General features: G+C 28.3%; 5 protein-coding genes across 15 annotated transcripts; 3 read left to right on the forward strand and 2 right to left on the reverse strand.

Annotated features, from left to right (window-relative positions):
• The first annotated feature begins 137 nt into the window (after positions 1-137).
• Tra2 (transformer 2) lies at positions 138-5,048 on the forward strand. Of its 4 annotated transcripts, none has more exons than XM_076310925.1 (5): positions 138-274; positions 733-1,239; positions 1,514-1,728; positions 1,831-1,925; positions 3,334-5,048. In XM_076310925.1, the coding sequence occupies exons 1-5, from the start codon at positions 260-262 to the stop codon at positions 3,342-3,344; spliced, it is 843 nt and encodes a 280-aa protein (XP_076167040.1). In that variant the 5' UTR covers positions 138-259; the 3' UTR covers positions 3,345-5,048. The 4 variants fall into 4 exon arrangements, with proteins under 4 accessions (XP_076167040.1, XP_076167039.1, XP_076167038.1 ...); XM_076310924.1 differs by having other exon boundaries at positions 1,828-1,925; positions 3,334-5,046; XM_076310923.1 differs by having other exon boundaries at positions 3,980-5,044.
• Positions 617-10,581, reverse strand: LOC143146548 (putative palmitoyltransferase ZDHHC24). Of its 3 annotated transcripts, XR_012991984.1 has the most exons (3): positions 10,219-10,581; positions 1,019-1,204; positions 617-850 (listed from the first exon to the last, which is right to left on the reverse strand). XR_012991984.1 is itself a non-coding variant. In XM_076310927.1 (2 exons), exon 2 carries the CDS (start codon positions 10,009-10,011, stop codon positions 9,154-9,156), a length of 858 nt encoding a protein of 285 aa, XP_076167042.1. In that variant the 5' UTR covers positions 10,012-10,113; positions 10,219-10,414; the 3' UTR covers positions 9,139-9,153. The 3 variants fall into 3 exon arrangements, 2 of the variants coding, with proteins under 2 accessions (XP_076167042.1, XP_076167043.1); XM_076310927.1 differs by lacking the exons at positions 617-850; positions 1,019-1,204 and adding an exon at positions 9,139-10,113 and having other exon boundaries at positions 10,219-10,414; XM_076310928.1 differs by lacking the exons at positions 617-850; positions 1,019-1,204 and adding an exon at positions 9,139-10,126 and having other exon boundaries at positions 10,219-10,414.
• On the forward strand, positions 5,388-8,468 carry LOC143146546 (sulfhydryl oxidase 1). Of its 2 annotated transcripts, none has more exons than XM_076310920.1 (3): positions 5,388-6,076; positions 6,483-6,735; positions 6,821-8,463. In XM_076310920.1, the coding sequence occupies exons 1-3, from the start codon at positions 5,797-5,799 to the stop codon at positions 8,196-8,198; spliced, it is 1,911 nt and encodes a 636-aa protein (XP_076167035.1). In that variant the 5' UTR covers positions 5,388-5,796; the 3' UTR covers positions 8,199-8,463. The 2 variants fall into 2 exon arrangements, with proteins under 2 accessions (XP_076167035.1, XP_076167036.1); XM_076310921.1 differs by having other exon boundaries at positions 5,943-6,076; positions 6,470-6,735; positions 6,821-8,468.
• LOC143146545 (ATP-dependent DNA helicase DDX11) lies at positions 10,451-13,838 on the forward strand. Of its 3 annotated transcripts, none has more exons than XM_076310915.1 (7): positions 10,451-11,276; positions 11,382-11,858; positions 11,943-12,490; positions 12,557-12,780; positions 12,880-13,059; positions 13,127-13,342; positions 13,427-13,838. In XM_076310915.1, exons 1-7 carry the CDS (start codon positions 10,585-10,587, stop codon positions 13,685-13,687), a joined length of 2,598 nt encoding a protein of 865 aa, XP_076167030.1. In that variant the 5' UTR covers positions 10,451-10,584; the 3' UTR covers positions 13,688-13,838. The 3 variants fall into 3 exon arrangements, with proteins under 3 accessions (XP_076167030.1, XP_076167033.1, XP_076167034.1); XM_076310918.1 differs by having other exon boundaries at positions 12,366-12,490; XM_076310919.1 differs by lacking the exon at positions 13,427-13,838 and having other exon boundaries at positions 13,118-13,250.
• A 78-nt stretch (positions 13,839-13,916) lies between these two features.
• LOC143146926 (galactose mutarotase) lies at positions 13,917-15,777 on the reverse strand. 3 transcript variants are annotated; one of them, XM_076311688.1, is made up of 8 exons: positions 15,626-15,777; positions 15,396-15,544; positions 15,099-15,326; positions 14,870-15,034; positions 14,704-14,804; positions 14,447-14,555; positions 14,160-14,342; positions 13,917-14,009 (listed from the first exon to the last, which is right to left on the reverse strand). In XM_076311688.1, exons 1-8 carry the CDS (start codon positions 15,747-15,749, stop codon positions 13,917-13,919), a joined length of 1,152 nt encoding a protein of 383 aa, XP_076167803.1. In that variant the 5' UTR covers positions 15,750-15,777. The 3 variants fall into 3 exon arrangements, with proteins under 3 accessions (XP_076167803.1, XP_076167802.1, XP_076167801.1); XM_076311687.1 differs by having other exon boundaries at positions 14,930-15,034; positions 15,396-15,777; XM_076311686.1 differs by having other exon boundaries at positions 15,396-15,777.
• Positions 15,778-15,922: the final 145 nt, after the last annotated feature.

A 15,922-nucleotide genomic window follows, 5' to 3' on the forward strand; every position in this document is an offset into this window, starting at 1 on the left:
AATATTGTTTTTCATTAAAACTGGCGCCATTTTGTGGATTCATCGCCATTTTCAATTTTAACAATTGTTTCTTGGCAACAGCGGATGTTGGGGTATTTCGCATTTGTATACCACCTGGAATCATTTCCGGTTGTTGCCCGCTGAAACGGCACAAAGATTGTACGCCATTATTACACACCGACGCTACGGTGTATTATTCCAAACGTTTCTGTCGATTTATAGTACTTTCCATCACATTTATTCAATTTGAAGTTCCACAATGAGTGACATTGAGGTAATTCCTACACTTTTTTTTTACAAATAGAATTGTTAGTAGAATTTTATAGGCATTACGTTCATAACGACATGCGGCTGACTACAGCCATTATCGATCCATCAACGTTCAACTATATTTTAAGTGTGTGTTATGATTTTAATAATATTTCATCATTCTTTAATGCGAAATAAATTACGGAATTAATCAAAGAGCCATTCCTTTGGTTAATTTTACCGAAATAAATTAGTTGTTACAAATATAATATCTTTATCGTCGATTGAAAGGTTAAGCTTATAAGTAAGTTGTTATACTTGTAAAAATTTTATTTCATTAGGTGCAAATTAAAAGAAGCAATTGAAATTTTCACATGTATATTAGTACAATGTTAGTAGTGTAATAAGATTCAAATAGCAAACCAAAACTATCAGTTTATACTAATTTACAAATTAACATTATTTTGATAATTTTGTTTTCAGCGAAGTGGTAGTCGTAGTGCAAGTCCCAGAAGACCAAGAACAGCAGATGGAGGTTTAAGAGATTCACGTTCACATTCAAGATCACGCAAATCACGTGAACGTAAAGAATCCCACAGGCCTGTAAAAGAATATTCAAGATCACGCAGCCGTTCAGTATCAAGAGGAAGAAAATCATATCGCAGCAACAAGTATGCCAGTGCAGGTCATCGTGGTAGTAGTCGCAGTCGTAGTCGTTCTCCTTACAGGGGTGGGCGGTATTCTCGAAGCCGATCTCGTTCATACTCACGCTCCCGTTATTCTCGCGAACGTGACAGGAACATCTATCGTTCGCACTCTCGCAGTCCAATGTCGTCTAGACGACGTCATGTTGGAAACAGGGACAATCCTTGTCCTTCCCGATGCCTAGGTGTATTTGGACTTTCTATTTTCACAACTGAGCAACAAATTCATCATATCTTTTCCAAATATGGACCTGTTGAACGTGTACAAGTTGTAATTGATGCAAAGGTACTTAACATTTACACCTTATTGACTTAAATGTAATATTATTTAAATTTCTCTAACAGAAGAAAACTAATATTAATAATATAAACCCCCTAACTATTACTTTGAATGGGGAATAATAAATTGGGTCAGAGATTTAGAACATTCATTCATTAAGTGCTCATATGAAACGTTAAAGGCCTCTGATCACAAAGAACAAATTAATATTTATTACAATCATGCTATATATTAATGACTTTATACATGCAAAAGGTAATGTAAAAAATTCACATTTCAGACTGGACGTTCTAGAGGATTCTGCTTTGTATATTTTGAATCATCTGAAGATGCTAAAGTAGCAAAAGAACAATGCACAGGAATGGAAATTGATGGCCGAAGAATAAGGGTAGATTTTTCAATCACACAGCGAGCTCATACACCTACTCCTGGAATTTACATGGGAAAACCTACGCACTTACATGACAGAGGGTGGGATGGACCTAGACGTAGAGAGTGAGTACAGTTTGTTTCTGTGTGGTTTTTTTTTTTTGCAATACAGTGACTCAAATATTAAGTTACTACCACACTAAAAATTTATGTGTTCCGGAAAAGAAGCAGTTACAGAGGAAGCTATCGACGTTCACCCAGCCCATACTACAGTCGCAGACGTTCACGCTACGATAGATCTAGATCACGCTCCTATTCACCACGTAAGTTTACTTTTTATTCTTTTACGCCGTATTTTAATATAAGCAGTCTACATGGATATGTGTCTCCTTTGAAGTAAAATTTATATTACATCACATGGAATTAACTTAAATTTCCACATTTAGGAAAGTATAAAACTCATTGATTTGATATTGTATAATTCGCTAAATCTTACTATACCAACATTAAAGTACATTATTGTTTTTTACTTATATATAAAAGTTTCATTTTTAAATTATTGTATTTAATAATATGCCTCTAAAATGAAATTTTTGAAGTACACATTAAATTACATCCATAAATGTGTAAAATATTTTATGAAATTGAATATTTTTAATAGAATATTATAAAACTTATAATAATGCTGAAACATGTTTCTATATGAACCTATAAATTTTATATACTTCTTTTGTTTCAATGTAATTTATTTCAGCATTAAAGGATAAAATGATTGCTTTTAAAACAATTTAAATGTACAAAGTAATATTATTTCTTTAGATGTACACATTGAAATTTCACTTCTGACAAATATATATTGTATTTAATTGTTTTCAAAGGCACCAATTTTTGCATTTGAAAGAAAGAGAAATGCACGAAGCTAATATTGTATAAAAACAATTTTCCATTTATCATAAAGTTTATATACATGTATATGGATATATCAATTCATTATATATACAGTACACATACTAATTTACAAAATCAATAAACAAAAATATAGAGTGTTTAAAAAAATGGAACAAACCAAAATATACATCCTTGTTCAAAAACAAATTGAGAAATTCTTTACCACTTTGCAATCTGAGGCTTTACTTTTTCATTTACTAATGTGACTCCTGAAATACATTATTTACATATTTACAAGTCAACTGATCGTTACGACCATATATATATATATAACCTAACACAAAGAAATATGTATAAAAGCTTTTCCCATTCTCAAACAGGTTGCAAAATGGTCAAAAAAATTTCAATTTCTCTCTGGGTGAGAAATTAACATATTTCAAATTGTCTGCATGTTTTTTAAACACTCTGTATAAAAAAGATTAATTTTACATCAAAGAAAGAATAATAGGAGACATTAAATATTATATTATTTATGTACAATATGTATTTACAAATAATACATACATGTATATAGTGGTGTTTCTTGTAAATTTACATTACAATGATTTTAATGTCTACAAACTCAGTAGTTTATAACAGAAATTCTTAATTTGGATTCATATTTTCGTAGACCGCTTATATTTAGTTCAAACAAGATGCTTAAGTACAAATAAGTAGTTAAGTTAGCAAGAATGGAAGACAGGAGCATCAAGGAATGCATCCAATAAATCGTACGGTAGTAACTAAGTGTAACCCATAACCTGGGTCAAACAATCATAGTTTTTGTTGCTTAATGAATTTCAGGTCGGTATTAAGTGACACGAGTGTGATGCGAGAGGCCAGGTGTTTGGGAGACCATTTGTGTGACTTGACCCTTTGACCTCAAATTTCTTCTAACAATACTGTACCGGGTCAAAAAATGCAAACGCTACATTCTCACTACTATTCTTACCTTACATAATTCTGCATCATATGCAATTAATATACGGCATTTAAATTACGATATTGTACAATATCAATTAATGAGATAACGTAATATGCAAAGGAGTGTAGCATATTCTTTGCATGAAACAGTAAGGTTAGAATGGACATGAAAAACCTTATTTTCATAATGTTTCTATTGCTTCCTAACAGCTTTATGAAGATAAGGTTTACGTTATTGTAACAGTAATGACTATAATGTGAAGGTTGGAATATAATTGAGTTTCTATTTTCCTTTGACAATTTAATTATTTGCTTAAAAGTTGTATTCCAGCCATTTGGACATTAATTATCACTGACAAAAAGTGGTATGAATCTGGAAAATATGGTATTCCTAAATGTTTATATGAGAAAAGAAAGAAAGAAAGAAAGGAAAACAAAACACATTACACACAGAAAAGAACGATACAAAACAAAAATAAAATTAAAAATAGAAGTAAGTTCTCTAACCTGTTTGTTTGTTTATAAGGTTTTGAATCAAGAGGTATTGGATGATAGAGGGAAGTTTGAAGTTTCACTCTGAAAAAATGAAAGTTTTGAAAAGTCGAAGACAAGATATCTGAAGATGTTTGTCTTGCTCGAATTTCGAAGATCTGAAGGTTTTTCGCGCTTGTGACAAAGAATATGATCCGAATCGCATTCATTTCCGGCTGAGAAGTCTCAAGCCTAGAAGAACTGCAAGCACTCTGTAAAAAGCAAGCCTCAAGACAGTAAGAAATCGTTGATCGTCAGGCCCCCGACCTGGACATCCAGTGGTTGGGGGTGAAACTGGCCGAACGTTTCAGAAAAAGTTCAAGAAGCATCGAAATCTTTTATAAGTAGGGAAGAGCGTAAGGTGCTCCAAGGTTTATACCGATCATATTCTTTATCAGTTGGTTTGGTTACATGGTATATTCGTAATTAGGTGTTTATAAAATAAATAAACGTATACCTTCGTCCCCATTCCCTCCACCATCCTAAAACCTCCTGTATCCTTAAGGGTGATGTCCTATTGTTTTCATTTTGTATAGGAATAAGCAAGCGGCTATTCATATTGAAACAGCTAATAAACAGTGTTTTTAATATAAGTGATTAATTACGTTGAAGTTATCTTTATGAAACCTTTAAAAATTGATTATTGATTGCGATTTTTTTACTTTAAATTGATATTTTCTTTTTATACAATTTTAGAATATACCTGAAGAAACATCTACAAATAATAAGGTAAATCCAAATTTCACATTGATCACTTTTCTTAATAATTTGATCAATTAAAATTATGGTAAAATAATACAAAGTAGGTTCAACGTAAGTTTCGTTCATCGGCAGTTGGAAATTTAGAACATCTATCACATGGTTTTTCTTGAAGAAAAATGACGAGTCAAAAAAAAAGAATATGAAGCTTTTTTGTTCTTGAAAAATTAAAATCTAATCCGCAAACAAACAGCTTGACTGACTGACCGTATATTACATTTAGAGACAATATTGTCCACGATTCATATAACTTAGAAAAGTATTGTATTAAAGAAAAATATAAAAAAAAAATTATTTTGAATATTAACACAATTGCATTTAACCGACTAAATCTATTTCAACAAAACTAGATCTCAGGATCTAATTAAATTTTGGGTATAATCAGTCCATGGATAATGATGATTATCTCCTAGTTTTTTGCTAATTTAGGTGTATATATATATATATATATATATATATATTCGTTATTTATAAAAATTATTAAAGAATTCTTGGAAAAAATTAAATTTTGCATAAACTTTGTTAAAATAAATGGGCCTATTCTTGGCCAGTGCCGCATCTGCTGTATTTTTATCATAAGTCCCACAAATAAATAAGAACTATCGATAAGTTTGACTCACGGTAGATTAAAATATAACAAACAGTTAAGAACCCTAATGGTGGAGCTTGAATTAAAAATTTATTATAAACAAGAATCTTCAAAAAGAACTAAGAATATTATTGAGGAGAATTTCATCTGAAATAGATTAAATTCCGGTTAGTTTTTACTAAAATCATATAGATAAATAGTAACTTGATGAATTCTATTATATTTCAAACTATTTGGGAAATAACTGATTTCCAACACGACGTAATATAGTGATTCTATTTGGATTCACGGAATAAACTTTGTAAAGAAACAGCCGTAACCAAAATCATATTGTTCGATTCATATGTTATCTTTCGATGAAAATAAACCCGTGTGTGAAAAATATCATATCAAAACGCCCCCATAGAAACACGGAGTTATAATTGTTGTCTGTAACATCGTATGTACGATTGAAACAAGAAATCATGGAACATCTCGAAATCGGTTTGTTATTGAAACTTTGTTTAATTGGTATAATAACAATAAATTGTAATGCTGCAGTACTGAAAGACTCATATCAGAGTCAAATATCTACATACGGATTATACAATGCCAGTGATAATGTGGTTATCTTAAATGTCACTAATTTTAAATCATCTGTCTACGGAGATACTAAAGGATGGTTAGTCGAATTTTATAATAGTTGGTGCGGCTTTTGTTTTCGATTCGCACCTTTGTGGAAAGCTTTCGCTAATGATGTTTATGGTAAATATTATAATTTTTTAAAAGTATCAAATTGCAAGATGTATAATGTCAAGTATTTAAAAAATATATATAAGATAGTATATAAAAATCATTGCAAAAGATTATTTATGTTTTAATTCATTTATTAATTGGTCTTTTTGTTTAATCCAATTATGAAAACTTGAATTTATAACATAAATGATTCTCAGATAGTCAGCAAGTATGATTTTAAATATTTATATAATATTCTATATGACTTAATTCAATTCAAAAATATGTTTAAGTTTAATTCGATGCATAATGTTTTATACAGAAACAATTTATTTAGTATTAGGACAAATTTTTGAAACAAATGTATTTTTGAGTATATATTGTATATAACATTAAATATACTTTACAAATAATTTATTTCAGTAATTTTTTTTAGCATGGAAAGATATTGTAGTAATTGCTGCAATAGATTGTGCAGATGATGACAATAATCCAATTTGTCGCGAATATGAGATTATGCATTATCCAATGCTCAAATATTTTTCTGTAAATGCACATCCACCATCATTAGGATTACTAATGGAAAAATATGATAGCGTCAATGAACTTAGATATAATTTAATTGATTTATTGGAAGAAGAACAGCAAGAAGGACGTGGTACTTCATGGCCTAATATTACACCATATAGGTATATAGATAATTATATTTTTCTAGTGCACATTTCTATTATTTCTATAAATAAAACTTAATTACTTTTATATCAAATGTTATAGAAATTATGAAACTACAAATATTTGGAAAGCAGTACAAAATAGTGTAAAATACTTCTTTTTACTATTTGAAAAGACAGATTCACACTTGGGTGCAGAAGTTATATTAGACATGTACAAAATCCCATCACTACAAATAAGAAGGGTAACGTCTGATAATGAATTATTATCTGAGACAAATAAAATTACCAATTTTCCAAGTTTAATAGTTTTCAGTCGTAATGACACTCAAAAATCTCTTAAAATCAGAGTACCTACCAGAGAAGGTACCTACAATACTATTAAAGAATTCATGATTTCGAAAGGAGAATATATTAATGAACAAATATTTGTGAAAAACCATTCGATAGAAACTGTAAATCATAAATCAATTACTAGTACTTCAAAACAATCCCAAGAAACAGAAATGGTAGAAAACATAGAAATAACTAGTGATCATTTATATCAACTAGATTTGGAGAATACTTTGAGATATTCAATCAGTCATGAAATTCCACTACATAAAGTAATAAAAGAAGAAAATATGGATGCATTAAAGAAGTACCTGAATGTACTAGCTGAATATTTTCCCCTAAGACACAGCAATATCTTTTTAGAAACTATTCGCGATATTATTAAAAAGAGAAATAATATATCTGGAGAGGAATTCAGTCAAATAGTAAAATCCACAGAGGAAGAAATGTCGCCTATATATTCTGGAGCCTCACAGTGGGTTGGATGCAAAGGAAGTACAGAAGTATATCGTGGATATACTTGTGGTCTTTGGACAATGTTTCATATGTTAACAGTTAATTTTGCTATTGAACATGCACCAAGAAAGGTACTAGAAGCAATGCATGGGTATATAAAACATTTTTTTGGTTGTGCAGAGTGCTCTCAACATTTTGTACAAATGGCTGCACAAAATAAAATGTTTGATGTATCTAATATTAATGATAGTATTCTATGGCTATGGTCGGCTCATAATGAAGTAAATGCAAGATTGTCAGGTGATGATACAGAAGATCCTAAACATAAGAAGATCCAATATCCAGCAGCAGAACATTGTCCAAATTGCAGATATGAAAATGGTACATGGAATGAGAAAAACGTTTTACACTATCTGAAAACAAAGTATAGCTATAAAAGAATCAATTATTACGGTTCAACTAACAGACATAGGAATAATGATGATAAAATGAAAATAAGACAGGAAAGACTTGTATTAAATAAATATACAAATAGTAAAAAGCTTGGATGGGATTTTACCATTTTTGATATAAGCATTTGTGTTGTGCTGTATGTTACATCTGCTATCATACTTATATTAGTCTGTATAAAGTTTGCAGTGAAAAGAACATACAGAAAAAGAGCATATGTTAGCTTACTTGGCAAAATATGACTTTTATTTCTATTCATTAAAACTTGTAAAATTAAAAAAAAAAGACATTTTAAAAGAGTTAATAAGAAAATCATTGAAACATAACTGTTTATATATTGTATGTAAATATTTTATTCCTTTTTCTTTTGTCACAATATTATTTCTTTTATAAGAATGTAATGCTTGCAGTAAGCTTTGATTGTTTTTTTATATGTTGACTAAAATTATTACACATAAGTCATAGTAGTATGTATTTATTTTTGTTTGATACGAGTATTGTATATTTGAAATCATTATATTCAAGTGAAGAATGTGATAACTTTGTAAGTTTAATATATAACATTTTATAATGCGATTATCTTCCTTGTTGCAATATAACTTTTTTACAAGAGTTTATTATTTCATCACAGATATAAGATTGCAAAGTTTGATACAGATATTATTGTATATTTAAAATGATTGTGTTGAAGTGGAAAATATGTAATAGGAAACAGTTGAAATTCACCATATAACATTGAATAATATGTATACTTTAAAACTAGTCTTAATATTGTACAATCAAACTCTGTCATTCATTTATAATATTTTTAATCTATACGAGAATAGAAATCCTCGCACAAATATTTTCAGATTTTTACATGTAAATATTGAAATCAAATTCTTCAGCTGGTAGTTTATTCACATTTATGTAACTTGTTTAATAAAGATAAAAAATAAATATAAATTAACTAATGTATACATATTTAAATTTACATTTTTGTAAATAATAAGGATTTATAGTACAATCGTAGAAAATGATTTATATCTTAATTGCTTCCAACATTATATGTTTGAATATAGATACATAATAGAGATTAATAAATTTGGAACACGATACTCAAAACTGCAGCATAGTATATTTTATATTTTTAAATCTAAAATGCAATATGTTAATTATGTAATTTAATGTTTTAATAAAAAGTTAGACAATTAATATTTATTTATTTTTAGAATTTGAATATTGCCATGAACTTAATGTATCCCACACTATGCCGTTATGTGGTAATTGAGATGTTACATAAGGAATTATCCATGTAAGATACCATCGATCACCTAATACCTCCTTAGTATTTTGCTTCCACCCTAAATTATATGCAGAGATCTTTTTATTACTTTCATTAGCTACATTACCATTAAACATTAGAGAAAAATGATAAATGCACAGGGCCCCTGTGTATAACATTCCTACTGCAGATACAATGTATAAAAGTAAATAAAATTGGTCTATGGTTCCATCAAATCCAAAAACAAATATTGCTAATGGAAAAATAATTTTTATAATTGACATAGGAAACTCAAAACGAATCCTATTCCAAATAAAACAATTGTTATAACAAAAACAATATGTTGTTGCTACAAATAAGTATAACAGGAACATGATAAAGTATCGATGATTATAATGACCAATACAGCATCCAGTGAAAATACAATGATGATCACTCTTTAAAATACAAATATTACATGTCGGACAGTGCCATGAACGTGGAGGTGCAAGAGTTTCACAAGAAGCACATAGCCTCCAACCATCTTTAGTGTTTGCAGCACTTATTGGCATAATATCTCTTCTGGTACTGGTATCACAGAAAATTATATATGTGAAGTTTCCAACTATATTCAACATGATAAAATTTCCAAGAAGAAAATGTAAAATGTAAGTCAATGTTCCATGACCATACACTGTAGGTAAAACTACCCACAATTGAAACCAATATAACAAAGGTACAATTAATAATATAAAAGTCATTGAAAGGAAGTCACTTAAGGTACGAGGCCAGATTTTTTTTCGCATGATCATTTTTAACTTTCTTTCTTTTCGTGAACACGTGATTCTTCTTGGCAGATACAATTACTTCTTATCGTTGCGTGTTCGCTTCACAATAAATTGTTTTACTTTAACCTAAAAGTTAATACTACAAATCATTCTTCTTTTTATTTTTTTTAAATTTTTCAAAATTTTTCTCATGTATCATATAATAATTTCATATGTCACGTATGTACTTACCGACGATTTGATTGAATTCATTATTTTATACGTAAGTAAATTGGCATATTTATAAACTTGTATACGCGCCATTCAATTTCTTTGCAAACTTCATTCAATATTTACTACCTACCTAACTTCATAGATGTTTCTTAATCAATGGATTTCAATCATTTTGAATATGCGTTTGAATACAATATAAAATGTTTGAAGTACATTAAACGATGTTTGAAGTATGTTAAACAATGTTTTTAATATTTTTAATTTTTTTGAAGTGTATATACATTTTCAGTACATTCAGAGAACATATTATATTTTGTTATTGATCTTTTATCGAAATTTAACGAAGAGTTTGTCGCATTTGGTTTTGAATACTTATTAAACAACATGCAAACTCCTGAAAAATTTCCTTTCCCTTTCTCACCATATCATATACAAAATCAATTTATGGAAACATTGTATAAATGCTTAGAGAATGCTAATTTGGGAATCTTTGAAAGTCCAACAGGTACTGGTAAATCTATGTCAATTATTTGTGGTGCTTTGAAGTGGCTGACTGATTATGAAGAGTTGCAAAAGAAACAATTAAATACTGCAATTTTTGAACTTGATGAGAAAATAAAAGAATGTGTTAATTCTTCTAATGATTGGTTGACTGTTCAGACTGAACAGATGCAAATGAATAGTGAGAGACAAATACTTCAAGCAAAGTTAACTAGTATTCTTCAGTATGAACTTAAAAAGAATTCATTAAAAGAAACAGTCAAAAATATAAACAATAAAAAGAAGTTGCACATCAAAATTAAGAAAGATTGTACAAAACATGAAATGAAAACAGAAAATCATTCATCGCTTGACAAATTAAATGTCGAAGAAGAAAATATTGAGGAGGAACTACTTTTAGAAGATTTAATACAGCACTCAGATAGTTCTGAAAATGAAGACGAGGAAAATGACATCTATGAAAACACAAAAATCTTTTTTTGTTCTAGAACTCATTCTCAATTATCACAATTTATTGGTGAACTCAAAAAAAGTCCTTATTCAAAAAATATATCTGTCATAACATTGGCATCTAGGTAATTTTAAAGAATATTCTTTACATTGTTTTGTACAAATAAAATTGAAAACATTTTAGAAGTCATTATTTATTAATAACTTATTTATTTCATAAATACTTTTAGACAAAATTATTGTATTAACAAAAGTGTAAAGGGACTAAAACACTTGAATTTAATTAACGAACATTGTTTGCAACTGCAAAAAAAAAAAACAACTGTTAAGAATGAGAAAGATCTTAAAAGAAAAAAAGTGTCAACTAACTGTCCGTTTATGCCAGGTAATCAAGATTTGCTAATAGGAGAAACTTTAACACAGATTCAGGATGTGGAAGAAATTGCACAAAAAGGAGAAAATCTTAAAACATGTGCATATTATTCATCAAGAAAAGGTATTCCATATGGCCAGCTAATATTAGTGCCATATAACTCTATATTACATAAAAATACTAGAATCAGTTCAGGAATTATTTTAAAAGGAAATATATTAATAATTGATGAGGCCCATAATTTAATGGATGCCATTGAAAGAATGCACAGTGTCATGATTACAGGTAGAAATCTATTGCATTGTTACAGTCAACTTTCACAATATCAAAAAAGGTACTAAACAATGTATGCTTCAGTAATTAGTCTACTTCAGTAATTAATATTATTATTGTTATTATATATACTGTTATATTTTAGATTTCAAACTCTATTCTCTGCTAAAAGTGTCTTGAGCTTAAGTCAGTTAAGTTTTTGCTTAAAAAAACTTTTAACAATTTTTGGAGTTACCACAAAGTCAAATCCTAATGATAATATCAATGTAGAAGCATCTCCAAAATTATATAAAATAGAAGAATTTGAAGTAATGACTGAAATTGATACTGTAAACATATTCGAATTATTGAAATTTATTAAGAATTCTCGTTTGAGTCACAAACTACAAGGCTTTATAGAACAATATGGAAATAATCTAAAACTTCATAAAAATGATACAAATATGTCTGGTATAACACAATTTTTAAATTCCATTAAAAACAAAGGTTTAGAGTCCAATGTATCTCATCCAATTACGGATGAAGTATCAGATGAACAATCAAATAATCCATTACTATTAATTATAAGCTTTTTAGAATGTTTACAAAGTAGCTGTACTGATGGACGTATATTTGTTGTACCTGGTCCAACTATTGGACAAAGCATCATAAAATTTCTATTGTTAAATCCAGCAGCTCACTTTCATGATATTGGTATGGATAAAAACTTTAAACTATCTATTTCACTACAATGTAAATATTATACATAATTATTTATAGTACGAGACACTAGAGCTGTAATACTAGCTGGTGGAACAATGGCACCAATGAATGAATTTACAGAACAATTATTTATAGCAGCAGGTGCTGCACCTGAAAGGATTGTCACATTTTCATGTGATCATGTAATTCCTCAAGAAAACATAATATGCAGTATTCTAACTCATGGTCCAACTGGTGTTGAATTTGAATTTAATTTCCAAAATCGACAAAACACGAAATTGGTATATATTGCATTAATAAAATAGTCATAATTATAATGATTTTAGTAATTAATCGATAAAGTGTGCCAAAAAGAATATATTAAATTTCAAATATTTCAGATGGATGAACTAGGAAGAGCATTATTAAATATATCTAATATTGTACCAGCTGGAATTGTAGTATTTCTGCCCTCTTATAACTTTGAGGAATTGGTTTACAAACATTTAGATAAATCTGGTATTATAGCAAAAATTTCTTCAAAAAAATGTATTTTTCGAGAACCAAAATTAGCTTCTCAGGTATTGTTTTCAGTTATTTTATTAGAATGATTTCATGAAATTTTCTTATAAATCATAGATTTTGTAGGTAAATGAAATTTTGGAACAATACGCACTTCATATAAGAAAGCCACAATGTCCACAAAATGGATCATTACTATTTAGTGTAGTAGGTGGTAAATTAAGCGAAGGATTAAATTTTTCTGATGATTTGGGTAGATGTGTTATAGTTGTAGGAATGCCCTATCCAAATATTAAATCATTAGAATTACAAGAGAAAATTAAATACTTAAATGAAAATGTTGTATGTAACTATTCTTTTTTGTTATAAAAACGTATAGTGAATACCCTAATATAATTAACATTTTATATTTTTTCTTTTCATTAGAAATCAGATGCTGGACAAAACTTTTATGAAAATTCATGTATGAAAGCAGTAAATCAATGTATTGGGCGAGCTATTCGACATATTGACGATTATTCGACGGTAATATTATTTGATAAACGCTATTCCCAAAAAACGAAAGCATTTCCACGTTGGATTCAAAGAACAGTAATAATTCATAATACTTTCGGTAGTATGATTGGCAGTATAGGAAAGTTTTTTGCTAAAAAAAAAAATGAGCACAATAGAAAAACAGTTAATTGATATAAACAATAAGAAATTTTGTTTTACGATTATATATTTTTATTATTAGAATTATTAAGAAAAATCACTATTTTGTGATAAATAATTACAATGAAAAGTACCTTTATAAAGATTTCATAATTAAAATATTTTCAGTATTACATATCTTAGATAATCCTTTTATGTATAAGATTATATAATAACATGTAATATTAAACTTCATAAATTAGAAATTTAAGTTGTAATTACATTACATATAATTTGCAAGTTGTACTTCAAATTTATACGTTAGATCATGACAATAAACTTTCCCAGGGTATAATATAGAACATGGAAAATGTGACTGAAAGAAATTCATTTTATATAACATTTTTTAAGATTTTTGTTTCAAGAGTTTCAATCAATTAATATTACGTATTTATTATACACATAAGTTTTTTATACTTAAAAAATAAGTATTAAAATTTAGTATATACTTAAAAAATACACTTACATAATGTATTGCGCTTGGATAATTTTGTGGTTGAATACTAAAACCACTATATTTTTTATAATAAGCTCCTTGCTTTCCTAAAAGAAATTCCAATCTTTTAGGCTTAGTTCTTAATTTTTCTTTTTCATCATGCTCAGTATCACTACTATAACTTTCACCATTTTCTTCTCCATTTATGTTTTTCTGAAATAAAATTAATAAAAAATTCGTAAATTTTAAAAAATTGTATTATCTAAAGAATGAAGTATTATTGATAATTAAAATGTACAAATTCAGAATGTATTTACTTCTTCTAATGAATTATAACTAGTTGAAAATTCTGGAATAATTTCAGGTGGTAGGCGGCCTCCAGTATAAAATTGTATTCCGCGCTGATCAGAGTAGATTTCTAGAACACTAAATATCAATGTTTTTTGAACAGTAACATTATTTAAAAACTTGATACATATATATATATATATATATATATATATATATATATATATATATATATATATATATATATATATATATATATATATATATATATATTATTTATTAGTACCGTCCACTTTTTGTATGCCAAGCTTTTGCAGCAAATAAACTTCCAGATTGTCCATTTTTTGTAATACAAAGATTATGATCATAGCCTTCTCCAGGTGGTACCTAACATTAAATGAGTAAATATTTTCAATTCTTTAGAAATGTAATGATATTTAAGGGTTTTATACTTTTTCTATATATTCTCCTAAAATTTTGGGTATTCGGAAATCCATAACTGTTCCACCTACACCACGTATTGCACCTGTTGGAACTGGATCTGTATAGTCCGCAAATGTCCATCGATCACAATTTAATAATATTTTATGCTGTTTCAATTCTGCTTCTCCAGCATCCTATCAGGTTGTTAGTTTTATTACATTATATAATTGAATGCATTTGAAACATATTATTACTTACATGTCCAGCTAAGTTAAATATAGAACCATGTGATAAGTTCACTATTGTTGGTTTAGAAGTTGTTGATCGCATACATATTTCCAACTTATTATCTGTAGTTAATTTAAATCTTATTGTAGTTAATACTGCACCAGGATAGCCTTCTTCCCCATCTTGGCTTAAATAACTCATAACAACTGAACATCCAGCAGTATATGAATCCCAAACTTTGCGGCCAAAGCCATTTGCCTAATGAAATCGTCTAAAAGAAAGTGTTTACAAAATATATAGCTCATATAACGTGACTAATAAAATTACTCCTCCGTGCAGATGATGTTTGCCATTAAAATCATTTTTCGTTAGTTCATAATTTTTGCCTTTAATGGTGATATGTCCATTTTTAATACGATTTGCACATCTACCTAATATGCATCCAATAAATGGATTTGTTATGGGATTCATGTATCCTATAAAATTTACGTTGTATTTCAACAATGAGTAATCATATAACCTAGTTAATTTATGCGTAGGAATATGACAAATTACACCTTTCAAATCATCAAATCCAAGAACGACATCAGTAGAATGTCCATACTTATCTGGACATTTTAAAGACATAATTGTAGCACCCCAAGTAATAAGAGTAACTTCCATATGATTAGTATTTGCCATGGTATATGATTTTATTATTTTTGATGTAGACTTGGTAATCATTTGATCTCCATCATTATCTAATTTTTATAATTTATTACTAATTTATATATTATTTTTCTATCACAACAAAAGATAGAACAAACAACCTACCAACCAAGATTTCTCCAAATATTCCTTCTGTAATTGTTACA

Source organism: Ptiloglossa arizonensis, chromosome 5 (assembly GCF_051014685.1).
Source record: "Ptiloglossa arizonensis isolate GNS036 chromosome 5, iyPtiAriz1_principal, whole genome shotgun sequence".
In the NCBI taxonomy this organism is placed as follows: Eukaryota; Metazoa; Arthropoda; class Insecta; order Hymenoptera; family Colletidae; genus Ptiloglossa; species Ptiloglossa arizonensis.

Bases quoted from the DNA above. Each gene is read 5' to 3' on its own strand.
- LOC143146545 (XM_076310915.1), top strand. From the start codon at position 10,585: ATGCAAACTCCTGAAAAATTTCCTTTCCCTTTCTCACCATATCATATA. The intron at 11,277-11,381 runs GTAATTTTAAAG...AAATACTTTTAG, and splicing joins GTCATAACATTGGCATCTAG to ACAAAATTATTGTATTAACA. The intron at 13,343-13,426 runs GTATGTAACTAT...TCTTTTCATTAG, and splicing joins AATACTTAAATGAAAATGTT to AAATCAGATGCTGGACAAAA.
- LOC143146546 (XM_076310920.1), top strand. From the start codon at position 5,797: ATGGAACATCTCGAAATCGGTTTGTTATTGAAACTTTGTTTAATTGGT. The intron at 6,077-6,482 runs GTAAATATTATA...AATTTTTTTTAG, and splicing joins TTTCGCTAATGATGTTTATG to CATGGAAAGATATTGTAGTA. The intron at 6,736-6,820 runs GTATATAGATAA...CAAATGTTATAG, and splicing joins CCTAATATTACACCATATAG to AAATTATGAAACTACAAATA.
- LOC143146926 (XM_076311686.1), bottom strand. From the start codon at position 15,749: ATGGCAAATACTAATCATATGGAAGTTACTCTTATTACTTGGGGTGCT. The intron at 14,805-14,869 runs GTATAAAACCCT...ATTTAATGTTAG, and splicing joins TAGGAGAATATATAGAAAAA to GTACCACCTGGAGAAGGCTA. The intron at 14,010-14,159 runs GTAAGTGTATTT...AATTTCTTTCAG, and splicing joins ATCCAAGCGCAATACATTAT to TCACATTTTCCATGTTCTAT.
- LOC143146548 (XM_076310927.1), bottom strand. From the start codon at position 10,011: ATGATCATGCGAAAAAAAATCTGGCCTCGTACCTTAAGTGACTTCCTT.
- Tra2 (XM_076310922.1), top strand. The intron at 1,240-1,513 runs GTACTTAACATT...TTCACATTTCAG, and splicing joins AAGTTGTAATTGATGCAAAG to ACTGGACGTTCTAGAGGATT. The intron at 1,926-3,979 runs GTAAGTTTACTT...TTTGTTTATAAG, and splicing joins ATCACGCTCCTATTCACCAC to GTTTTGAATCAAGAGGTATT.